The 11,634-nt window shown below is 70.7% G+C and overlaps 1 protein-coding gene across 7 annotated transcripts; it reads right to left on the minus strand.

Moving 5' to 3' along the window:
• Positions 1-1,053: 1,053 nt before the first annotated feature.
• LOC142420197 (G protein-coupled receptor kinase 5-like) lies at positions 1,054-10,268 on the minus strand. Of its 7 annotated transcripts, none has more exons than XM_075523822.1 (16): positions 10,133-10,268; positions 5,124-5,219; positions 4,863-4,970; positions 3,935-4,012; positions 3,611-3,711; positions 3,445-3,537; positions 3,283-3,346; positions 3,067-3,207; positions 2,797-2,987; positions 2,675-2,712; positions 2,380-2,469; positions 2,076-2,284; positions 1,857-1,994; positions 1,639-1,776; positions 1,410-1,541; positions 1,054-1,304 (listed from the first exon to the last, which is right to left on the minus strand). In XM_075523822.1, the coding sequence occupies exons 2-16, from the start codon at positions 5,142-5,144 to the stop codon at positions 1,185-1,187; spliced, it is 1,662 nt and encodes a 553-aa protein (XP_075379937.1). In that variant the 5' UTR covers positions 5,145-5,219; positions 10,133-10,268; the 3' UTR covers positions 1,054-1,184. The 7 variants fall into 7 exon arrangements, 6 of the variants coding, with proteins under 6 accessions (XP_075379937.1, XP_075379936.1, XP_075379933.1 ...); XM_075523821.1 differs by having other exon boundaries at positions 4,863-4,975; positions 10,133-10,199; XM_075523818.1 differs by lacking the exon at positions 10,133-10,268 and adding an exon at positions 5,407-6,070 and having other exon boundaries at positions 3,067-3,192.
• Between the last annotated feature and the right edge of the window lie 1,366 nt (positions 10,269-11,634).

Raw genomic sequence — 11,634 nt, forward strand, 5'->3', positions numbered from 1 at the left:
ACAACTGTTTACAAATGTACAAAACCGGACCGAATGTAAACCAAAGGCGCCAGAGGCAGAGATTCACCGGGGCCCAAAGGCCCGGGCGCCCGCAGCACGGCCCCCCAGCCCGCGTGCGCTGCCCCTCGCACGCCCACGTGCGCTGCCTGTCCCTTGCTCGCCCACGTGCACTGCCTGTCCTTTGCTCGCCCACGTGCGCTGCCCCTTGCTCACCCACGTGCACTGCCTGTCCTTTGCACACCCACGTGCACTGCCTGTCCCTTGCACGCCCACGTGCACTGCCCCTTGCTCGCCCACGTGCACTGCCCCTTGCTCGCCCACGTGCACTGCCTGTCCTTTGCACACCCACGTGCACTGCCCCTTGCTCGCCCACGTGCACTGCCTGTCCTTTGCACACCCACGTGCACTGCCTGCCCCTCGCACGCCCACGCGTGCTCGCTGCCCCTCGCACGCCCAGCCCCACGGGCGCCGTGCCCTTGTGCACCCCGCCAGCCCCGGGGCAAGGCTGGGACGCCCCGAGGCCGCCCTGAGCTGTCCCGTGAGGACGGAGGGAGCCCCCTGCCCCACGCCCCCCCCCAGCCCAGCCACGTTGGAGAAAATTCCCTTTTCTGAGCCCAATTCACATTGTGGTGGCCGGAGCAAGAGGGGGGGAGGCTGCGTCCCCCCCGGGAGGGGGTTCTGTCCGGGCGACCCCATCCCTCCCACTGTGGGGACCCTGCGGCACGACCGGGGGGAGCCAGGGGCACCCCCCGCTCCAAGGCTGCCTTTGTTTCTGTTTGGAGAGCAGATAAACCCGCAGCCCCCCCGCGCCCGCAGAGGTCGTGCACCGAGCTGGCGATAAGATAACGGGCTCAAACACAGCAAAAATAGGTCCCTGCCCTGGCCCCTTGCCCTGGCAGCGGCCGGGGGGGCGGGGGGGGCGGTCCTGCAGCGGGAGCCCCCGAGAACAGGCCGGATGCGCCGTGGGGCTGGGGGAAAGGGGGCCGGGAGCTGCCAGGGTTGGGGTCGAGCAGGCTCTGCTCCCGCCCCAGCGCCCCCCGTCACCCCCTGCCCGCGCCCGTCTGCGCCAGCGCCCTGCCTCGCCTCCGCGAGCATCCCGGGGCCGGTCCAAGATAACCCTGAGAGGGCACGGGGGGGCTGGGGGCCGCCCGGCCCCGGCGGCTCCCCCGGGACGGCGAGAGGGGTCAGGACGGTGCTGGTGCCGTGGCCGGGGCTCGGCAGGCGGAGTTGGCCGCGGGAGGGTGCGAGTTCACGGCGGCTGGGTGGGCGGGGTGGATGGCGGTGCCGAGGGCGTAGTCGGCCGGCTGCGAGGGACAGACGGACAGATGGCAGGCAGTGAGCCGGGGGGGGGTCTCGGGGAGACCCCAGGGCACCCCCCTCCCCCAAAAAATACCCGCCCCGTCTCTCACGTGGCGTCGGAAGAGCCTCTGCAGAAGGCTCCGCTTGGGGGGCTCGGGCAGCTGCCTCCAGTCCAGATCGGGCGAGCGGGTCCCGCTGGGTCCAAACACGTTGAGGTCCTTGAAGCACTCAGTCTCGATCATCTGGGGGGGGCGGGTCACCGGGGAGACAACAAGCACGGGCAGCCCCGGCAGCGCTGCAGCAGGGCAGGACCCCCCCGGTGCCCCGTGCCCCCGGTACCTCGTTCTGCCAGGGGATGGAGACGCTGCCGGTGGCAAACTTGGCATAGAAATCGTTGTCGGTTTGGTCCAGGTTGACGCCCTTCACCGTGGAGAACTGCTCGATGTCCAGCACATCCTTGCAATAAACCGCCCGGGGCTGCGGGAGCCAAAGAGCCGTCAGCGGGGGGGAGCGGGGCTCACCCCCCCGTGGGTGCCCACCCCTGCCCTGCCCCTTACGTCCGGCACGAAGGAGGGTGTCATGATGCCGGCCTCCAGGCGCTTGAAGTTGATGGTCTTGAAGAAGGGATGGCGCTTCACCTCGGCCGCCCCGTCAGCCCCGCAGCCCAGCCGCTGCTTGGGGTCCTTGGCCAAGAGCTGGGGAGGGGGACGGGTGGTCGTGGCAGGGGGACGGGGCCAGCCCCGGCCCCCGCGGGCACCCGCCGCTCCCCAGCTCACCATCTTGCAGATGGCCCGAGCGTCCTCGCTGAACTTGTCCGAGTACAGCTCCTGGTCCTCCTGCACCCGCTTCTCCACCTCCTCCCGCTTCACCCGCTCCTTGCGGGCGCGGAAGGGCGACTGCCCCTCGATCATCTCGTACACCAGGCAGCCCAGGCCCCACCAGTCGGGGCTGAAGGCGTAGCGCTCGTTGTTGATCACCTCTGGGGCTGCGAGGCACGGCCCCGAGCCCGTCAGCGGCCAGGCAACGCCGCGGCACCGGGGCCCCGGGCCGGCCCGGCCGGCGCAGCCCCCCCACGCTCACCCATGTAGCCGACGGTGCCCACGCGGCCACGGATGGTCTCGCCCTTGGGGATCTTGATAGCCAGCCCCAGGTCAGAGATCCTGATGTGGCCTGGGGCAGGGAGGGGGTCGAGGGCGTCACCCCAGGGAAGGTGCCCTGCACAGAGGGCAGCGTCCCAGGGAAGGGCCAAAGGGCCACCCCACACGCCCGCACGTCCTCCCCAAAACGCAGCCGGAGACCTCCCAGGAAGCAAGTGCAGACCCATCCCCAAAGCCAAGAGCACGGGCAGAGCCAGACCCAGCAGCTCCCTCCTCACCGTCATCATCCAGCAGGATGTTCTCCGGCTTCAGGTCCCTGCAGGGACAGACGGATGGACAGCTCAGCACGGAGCAGTCCCATCCAGCCGCCCCGCCGGCCCCGTGCCCACGGCCCGCTCACCGGTAGACGATGCCCTCCTGGTGCAGGTGCTGGAGCCCGCAGCAGATCTCCGCTGCGTAGAAGACCACACGCTCATCCTCGAAGCCGGGGTTGCCCATGTTGTAGATGTGGAACTTGAGGTCGCCGCCGTTCATGATGGTCAGCACCAGGCAGAGGGCATCTTTCGTCTCGTAGGCGTATGCCAGGCTCACCTGCGCGCCCGCCCCGGCCGTCAGCGCCGGCCCCGGCCCCCCCCCGCTCCCCGGCCCCCCAGGAGAGCGCGACACACACCACGAACCGGCTGTTGACCTTCTCCAGGATCTGCTTCTCGTTCAGGGCCATCGCCTCCCCTTTCCGCTTCTTGATCCGCTTCTTCTCCAGCTTCTTGCAGGCGTACATCTTCCCCGTGGCCCGCACCTGGCAGGCGCACACCTTGGGGGGGGGGCGGCGGTGGGGCGAGTCCCCGCCCGCCCACCATCGCCCCCCCTCCTCCCCCCGTGGCCGTACCTCTCCGAAACCGCCCTTGCCCAGGATCCGGTACTGCCGAAACGTGTCCTTGGTGACCGACTGCCTGAAACGCACAGCCCCGGGCACGTCAGCCCTGCCGCCCCCCAGACCCGCCCCCCCCCCGCCAAGACCCCTCGGACCCCCCCAGGCCCCCCCGCTCACCTCTCCAGGTACTTCCACTGCAGGAACCGGTCGAAATACATGCTGTCCCGGTAGTCGGCGAAGGGGTCCCCGCTCAGGTACTCGTGCAGGGGGCTGCAGGGGGAGAGGGGACAGCTGGAGTCGCCCGCAGCCCCCCCGGACGCCCGTCCCCGGGCAGGGCGCTCACCGCAGGCAGCTGCTGAAGAGGTCCTTGCAGGGGCTCTTCTGCAGGTCCTGCAGGCACCGGCTGGCGTGGGGCTGACCGACCTCGGGCAGGAAATCCGGGGACTGCCGAGGGGAGCAGACGGATGCACGCCCACGCCCCGGGTGCATCGCTCCCGCATCCCACCCAGGATCCTGGCCGGGCGACGGGTGCCACTGGGATGCCCGGAGAGCAGGGACGCGGCTCCGTGGCCAGCAAGGGACCCCGCGCTGCCGCCCCGGCTCCCATTCCATCCTCACCTTGTCCTGCTCTGGCTGCCTGTGGGGGGAAAAGCCCCCCAGGACTCACCTCCTGCTTGAGGAACCGGCAGATGATCTCCTCGCCCATCTCCTTCCGCTTCTCATCTGGGGAGAGCTCGTAGTCCGCCTGGGATGCCCGGGGAGAGGAGGGTGCTGCAGACAGCAGCACTGGGCACGGCTCCCCGCCGAGCCCCCGGCCTCCCCAGACGAGGCACGTCCGCCCCGGCCGTGGGGCGAGGGAGCTGTCTGCACCCGCGCCGTGGGCAGCTGCCTGCACCGGGGGCTCGCGGTGGTGCCGGCAGCCTCACGTGGGCTCCCACGCCGCTCCCCGCAGCAGGCAGGGGAGCGGGGCAGGCGAGTGGGCTGCCAGACCCAGGCCCGCTGGAGCCCAGGCAGCTCTAGTTATTCAAAACGGGGAAAAAAAAAAAAACGTCCTGAAGAGCTCTAAGAGCCGGCACAAGCAGGGGCTGTTTACAGGCACGCGTTTCCCGTGGGCAGCCCCGCGGCTGCTGGGTCTCTGCACGCCCAAGGGGCTCCGAGGCCCCGGGCAGCCCCAGAAAGCCGGCCCCGCCGCGCAGGGCACGCACCCGCTGCTGACACAAACCACGCAGTAATGGGAAACACGGATCGTTTTATGGGGCTCGCGTTTCCCGCTCGCCAGCATCCGAAATCTCCTGGCACCAGGGTAAACCTCGCAGCAGGCGCGGATGGATTCCCCGGCGGCATTTTGAGCTCGCTGGGACGGAGAGTGCCCTTCCTCCGGCACGACCCAGAGAGAAACCCGCAGCGCGCTGGGATGGGGTGGTCTCTGCCTCCCCTGCAGCCCCCCGGGTACCGCTCCGCTGCCCCGGGGTTCACCCCGCGAACCTGCCACGGGGCTCGGCAAAACCCCAACCAGCCCCATCCCGGGAAAACGCCTCTGCGTGCCACCGTCCCCGAGCGGAGCCGGCGTGGTGGCATCCCGCAGGGTCCCTCACCACGGCGTCCAGGAAGCGGATGCAGCGCAGGAGCTCCGGCCGCGTCTCGCAGAACTGCCGGAAGAGCAGACGGCCGATGGGCTGCTTCTGGCACAGGCTGCCGTAGTCCTGCTCTGCAAGGGAAGGCGGGACGTGCCACGCACCGCGCCGAGCACATGCCGCGGCCCTGCGCCCGCCGTGCCCCCAGCACGGCCACGACCTGGCGCCGTGCCGGGACCCGTGAGCCGGTTCTGCCGGTTCTGGGTGCCCTCCCCGGCTCACCCAGGCCCTTCCGCAGCTCATCGCACTGGCTGACGTGCGGGAACCGGAGGATCTCCCTCCACTTCTTGCTCCTGCCCTTCCGCTTGCTGCCACCTCCTGCGGCCGGGGGAGAGGAGAAGAGGTCACGGCGGCAGGACGGGCACCGCCGCCCCGGCCCGGCCCGGCCGGCGACAGGGGGAACGGGGCAGCACGGCCCCTGCCCAGTCCTGCAGAGCCACCCAGTTTGGGGTTTGCCCGCATGCCACCACCGCTGGTCCCCAAAACCCATCGCTCACAGGCGTACCCGCACGCCGCCAGCACCGAGGCTTCGGGCACCTCTAAAGCCATGTGGTAAACACGCCCTCAGCCCTGGAGAGGGCTCTGACCCCCACGGGGACCCTCGCCCTGAACAGCCAAGGGGATCCCCACCCGGCCACGGCTCCCAGCCCCGCTCCGGGGCAGGAATGGGATCCCCCTCGGCATCGCCCGGCGCCAGGGAAGGCCGAGCCCGGCGGGTGCAGGCTTCCTCCCCAAACAATGCCGTGGCCCTGCGTCGCTCCCTCCCGCCAACATCTGGTTTCCTTATCTCCCCACCAAGCCGCTCATCCTGCACACGGGGCTGCAGCAGCCCGGCCTCTGCCTCCTCGGGGACGGGGACTCTCCGGGGACGAGGCGGGAGCAGAGGGATGGCCCCACAGCAGCAGCCGCTCCTCCCGGGCTCGCGGGCGGATGCTTGGTGCGTGAAGTCATCCCTGCAGGGACCTGACATCAGCGCGGCTCTGAGCTGGTGGCCGGCCAGCACCACCCGCCGCCGGCCCCGGTGACGCCGAGGCGAGCCCGCGGGACGCCACGGTGCTGGGCTCCGGCGGGGCTGGTGTTTCGGCCGGGCAGAGCTTCCTGCCGTCATCGGCTCACTTCCTCCGGCAGGAATAGCCCCGCGCCAGCCAGCGGAGCAGCTCCGCGGCGAGGGGGCGCGGGTCCCCGGCACTCTGCTCACCCTGACACCGGTGGCACGGGGTCCCGAGCACTCGGCGCCCGAGGAAGAGGAGCGGCCGCTCCCCTCGCCCCGCGGTGCCCAGGCTGGAGCCCCCCGGGTGGCCGGCAAAGGGCCGATGCCCAGGCAAGGACCCTCCGCCCGCCCCAGGAGCCATCCGACACGGGAGGCCCAGGCAGCCCCGGCCTCGCAGGGATGCTCAGAGGCCGCGGCTTCGTGGCCGGGCTCAGCGGCACGCTGCCCACGCGGCTCCCTCCCTGCCTCTTCCACTGACTCTGCCGGTATCGGCACCCCGCGCTGCCCGACGCTTTACGGCGCTCCTTCCAAATTTCAACTTGTTCGCTGCAACAATAAAAATAAATTAACGCTCGTCACCCACGCCCCAGGGCATCTCCCCGGCTGAGCCCCGGGGACGTGCTCTCTGCCGGAGCCCGCTGCAGGCTGGGACGGTGCCGCTGGGGAAAGGCTGGGGGCCGGGTGGGAAGGAGGGGAGCTGAGCGCACGGGGAAGTTCAAGTCAGAAGCGTTTTGCCTCTACACGTGCTCCTGCTGCAGCATCCTCCTTCCCCGGTCCGGTCCCCCCTGCAGCGTGCCAGCCACGGCACAGCCAGGGCAAGTGGGGAAGAGCACCGTGTCCCCAGCACATGTCTTGTCCCCAGCGCGTCCCCGGGTGAAACTGCACCAAAACTGACCCGGGGCAGAGCCACCCCAGCTCCCACCGAGGGCGCAGGGCAAAGGGGCAGCGGGGCTCGGAACGGGACCCGCTCCTCCACCCGTAGCGTGCTCGGGCGAAGCAAAACCCGTCCCGTTCCCTGCCCAGCGCCTCCAGCCACCGTCGCCTCTCCCACCCCAGCCGGTCGCCGCAGCGAGGGACGCCGAAACGTGGGTCCCACCAGGACGTGGAGCTAGAGCCTGTACGAGACCCAAAGACCTCAAAGTAAAGGGGGGGAAAAAATATATCGTATACAACCCTTGTGCCGAGCCGGCACAAACCCCCCGGGCAGGCGGGAGCCCTGGTGAGTGCTCGGTCTGCTCCTGCCACACACGGCTGCTCCCGGGGGTTTCAGCTCCCCCTCCTCATCCCAGAGCATCAGGCTGCACCCCACGGCCCCGGACCCACGGCAGGCCACAGCAGCCCAGGCGGCTTTCCACGCCGGCCGGAGAAGGGGACGTCGCTGCCGTCTCCGCTGCAGGCAGCGCCCGCGCCCGCGCAGGCAGGGCACGCGTCCCTGCGGGCAGGGCACCCGAGGGGCCGGGCGGGCGCAGGCACCGAGCCCCCACCCCAGCCCGCCGTGGGGCAGGACCACCCCAGCCCGCATCCCCACCGCCGCCCGCAGCCCCCTGCGGAAGCGACGCTGCCCTCGCCTCGGCTTCCCAGGGCGGAGCCGGATCCCGGCAGCCGGCGGAGCCGCACGAAGGGCTGACAGCCCTTCCTGGCCCGGCGCGGGGCTGCAGCAGGGCAGGGGGCCCGGGCACGGCCACCCCCGCCAGCGTGGACCCCTTGGTGCTGGGCAGCAGAGCTCCGACAGCCGCATCCCGGAGGTGCCCAGCCCCTCTCCCGCAGCATCCTCTGCAAGGTCAGGGCAGCCGGGGTGGAGGACGTTCGGGGAGCAGCCAGCAGCCGTGCTGGGGCATCCCACCGCTGCCCGCTCCCTGCCTGTACGAACGAGAGCCAGGCAGCGGGAGGCAGCAGGAGAGAGAAAACGAGAAATCGGCGCTCGCCTCGGCCCTGCTCCCCCCAGGTGAACCACGCCGGGAAACCCCGCGAGGACGCCGCCGCTGCTGAGCTGACCGCGGCAACCAGAAAACCTGCTGAAAGCAAAATAAAACCGTTCCTCAGCGGGAAGGAGCCCACGTACCAAACGGCACGGCACACGCGGGAAGGCGTGCCACACCAGCACGGCCGCCAGCCCGAAAGCCCCGCGGCAGGCAGGAGCGTACCCCCCAGGTGCCCCGGCACCAGCCGGCGTGCGGCGAGACGGCACCGATGCCCGGTGAGGTGCGGACCCGGCTGCCCCCGCCCCGGCAAGCCATAAAGCCTTACTCACCGCCTGCTATCTCCTCCGCGCCTGCACGCTCCCGGGTTTTTATCCCGGGCACTTCCGTGGGCAGACAAGCCCTTCTGGCTCCCTCGGCTCTAGGAGCCCTCGGGGACACCAGCTCTCCCTCGAAAGCTCCAGCGGCCCCAGCAGAGAGCTGGACTGGAAGCCCAGGGAGTCCGGCCGGCCAGAGACCCCCGCAGCCCTCGTGGGGCCAAGCGGGGGGAGCAGCCCCCCCAGACCACCTTTCAGGGGACAAAGCCCCCGGGTGCGCAGCAGGAAGGGCCACGAGGCCGAAGCGCGGGGCCCGGCAGCAGAGCAAGGCTCTTTCGAGGGGTGCAGCGGGCGGCAGCAGCCCAGGGAGCCCCTCAGACCACGGAGACCCCAAACCCACAGCCCAGCCCGGTGGTGGCACCCACCCACGCCGCGTCCGAACGCTGGGTCTGACGCTGCCCGTGGTACGGGACCGCTGCTGCCAGCACCCCCAAAAGCACCCAGGGGTGTGGGGCCGCCTGCCCAGGCCAAGTCCCCCACAGCACGCCCCGAGGATGGAGGAATTTGGCCAAATGCAATTACAGGCGGCGGCGATGGCTGCTCCGGGGTCCCGAGGCTGGACCTCGCCAAGCCCCCCACGCCTTCCAGCACGAGGCCGGCCTGTGACCCCCAAGCGTGGGGACCCCCCAGCCATGGCTGGCAGGGTCTCAGCTTTCTGCTGAGGCGGCTCCGGTTCTCCCCACACCGCCGGGGAGGGAAGCGGCTGCCCGCCCGGGACCCAGCCCTCGTCCCGCTCTGCTTCCCGGCTTCCGGCGCCTCTCACAGCCGTCGCACGCCGACATTAACCCGTTTGGCACCCGCGGCGGCAGAGCCCCCCTCGCCCTCGAGGCCAAAACCCCCTTCTCCAGCTCTGGCTCGGACGAGGCTCCGGCTCACGTGGGCGGCCGTCGTGCATCCCGTGGGACAGGAGCAGGGTCCGGCCCCGAGCAGGGAGCGTGGCTGCGAACGCCTGGATGGCCGCTCCAGGCTCCCGACACCAAACCTCTCTCTCCCTGGCGAGGGCACCAGCGCCTCTCTGGCCCCTGCACAGGAGCCAACCCGCGGCATCTCCAGTGCTGCTGGAAGCAACCGCGAGGGGGGTAAGGAAACCTTTAGAAGACAAGGATCTCCAAAAAAACCCTTGGGATCACCTCCGAGCCGCCCTGTCCCCCACCTCGCCCGCAGGGCTGTGCCAGCGCCGGTGGCCCTCGGGGCCGTTTGCTTTTCGGTCACAAAGGTTTAGCGACGAGGGCGCTGGTTTTCCAAAGGAAACCAAAAGCAAACAAAGGCGCCCGCGCTCCCCCGGGAGCCCGTGCCAAGCCCCGCTTTTGGAGGGGTGCGGGCACCCGCAGCCTTTCGCCCCCCAGGCCTCGGCCCAGCTGCCGGCAGGGCTCAAGCTGGGGCAGCGGCACCGGCACCACCGGCACCACCCCAGCTCCGCCGGTGCACTGGCAAGGCCGTGTTTTTCCTGGCAGCACCCGTTTCGCTCAGGCCTGCACCGAGCCGTCCTGGCACCAGCAAAGTTTTGCTCGCGCGAGCCCCGTCCACGCCAGACACGTCCTCCTGGCACGGACGGACAGACGGACGGACAGAGCGGCTCTCGGCCGGCCCGCGTCCTGAGCCCGGGGCGTCTCGGCACACGCAACGCTCGGGGAAACGGCACCTCGATCGCTTTTTAAATTCTCTGCCCCGCGTCCCCGGGTCCGCAGGGTGGGTGGGACGACGGACGGACGCGTCCCGCAGCACCGGGTACGGCGGCGGGGCAGCCGTCCCCTCCCGGGAGCTCGGCGACGCCAACCGGGATGAGCCCACCCGGGCACCGCCACCCCGCACGGAGGGGTCCCGGGGTGCCCACGGGGGGGGGTGCGCGGGGTGACCCGGGCCCAGGGCGCCCGTTCGGAGGAGGACGCAGGGCGGGTGCGTGGGGAGGGGCCCGGGCCCGGGCCGGGCCGGGGGACGCGGTACCTTCGCGGGCCTTCAGCAGGACGGTGTTGGCCACGATGTTCTCCAGCTCCATGGCGCGGCGGGGGGGGGGGGCAGCGGCGGCGGAGCAGCCCCGCCGCCCCCACACCATGCCCGGCCCGGCGGCGCGGGGCGGGGCGGTCCGGCCGCCTCCCGCCGCGACCGGCCGCCTCCGGGGGTGCGTCACCGCCGTGACGTCACGTGCCGCCCCCTGGCGTCACGGGCTTATGTAAGGGGCAGCGCCGCGCCCCGCCGCACGGGAGCGCCCACCCCACTTCGGGGCACACCCCCCCCCCCCCATCCCCCGGTGCGGGGGTCGGGTCGGGCAGCACCGGCTCCTTGCACCCCCCACGGGGGTGGGGGCACCGGGCTGCAGCGGAGCAGCCTTCCTCCTCCTCCTCCTCCTCCCGCTCAGCCCCCCAGGAACGGGACCCCAGGAGGGGAGCGCCGTCCCAGCCCGCGCCTTCAGCCGCCCCAATCCCCCCTCACCCCAAACCCCCCCGCTGCCCCCAGAGCAACAGGAACCCAAAGCCGTTTCCTCCCGGCGGCGATCTCCCGGCTGCAGCCGCCGCCGGCTCCAAACCGGTTTGGGTTTTTTTGTTAAAGCAAGAAATCGCGTTTCCTTGTTTACGCCTTTGCTACCGCCCCGCTCGCAACATCCCAACTCCAGCCTACGCGCGTAAACACAACGGGGAAGATGCGTTTGCTCCCCAAAAGCGAGAAGCCCACGCCGCAGGGAAACACCGCTGGGGTTCCCGGCCAGCGAGGGGGGCCCAGCCCTGTCCGTGCTGGCCGGCCGCGTCCCGGGAGGGCTGCAGCCAGACCTGCCTGTACTGGGTCCGTGCCCCGGTGAGCGGAGCAGGGCTCGTCCTGCAAAGAAACGAGCCGCTTTGGAAGAGAAAACCCACTTGCGGGGACCCCCTCTGCACACCACACCCCCCCCCCAGCACAGGCGCTTCCCCGAGCGAGCATTTCACTTTGGGGGGAAATGAACTGAAAGAGGTTTCGCAGGGAGAGCCTGCGCCGCTCACCGCCGAGGTTTGCTCTTTCCTGCCTGCACGCAGGAGGCTCCCACGGCCTGGCAGCTGCCCAAAGCCAACCCAAAACCAGCCGCTGCCTCTGCCACTTGCTGCCACCGCCGCGGCGCAGGAAGGCTCCCGCCCGACACCGTCACCGAACGCCCCGACAGCATCAGGACAAGCTCGACGCGAAGGTTTCCTACCTGCTGCAGCCACGCCGGCTCCTCCAAAGCACCGAGGCGAAGAGACACTGCCGGAGGCAGAGGGGCTGCTGGTGGCCCAGGTGCAGCCAGTGGCCCAGGTGCGGCAGGGCCAGCCCAACTGCAGCAGCTCTTCATCAGCAGGTAATTAGGGGAGCAGCCGCAGCCTGGCTGGGAGGAGCTGGGTAGGGGGGAGCTGGTGGCCCTTGTCAGGGTGTGGGGGGGGTACCCAGGTCCTGCTCCCCGTCACGGAGGGAGGGATCTCACCACATCCTTAAGCTTTTCC

Source organism: Mycteria americana, chromosome 23 (genome assembly GCF_035582795.1).
Source record: "Mycteria americana isolate JAX WOST 10 ecotype Jacksonville Zoo and Gardens chromosome 23, USCA_MyAme_1.0, whole genome shotgun sequence".
NCBI classification, from domain to species: domain Eukaryota; kingdom Metazoa; phylum Chordata; class Aves; order Ciconiiformes; family Ciconiidae; genus Mycteria; species Mycteria americana.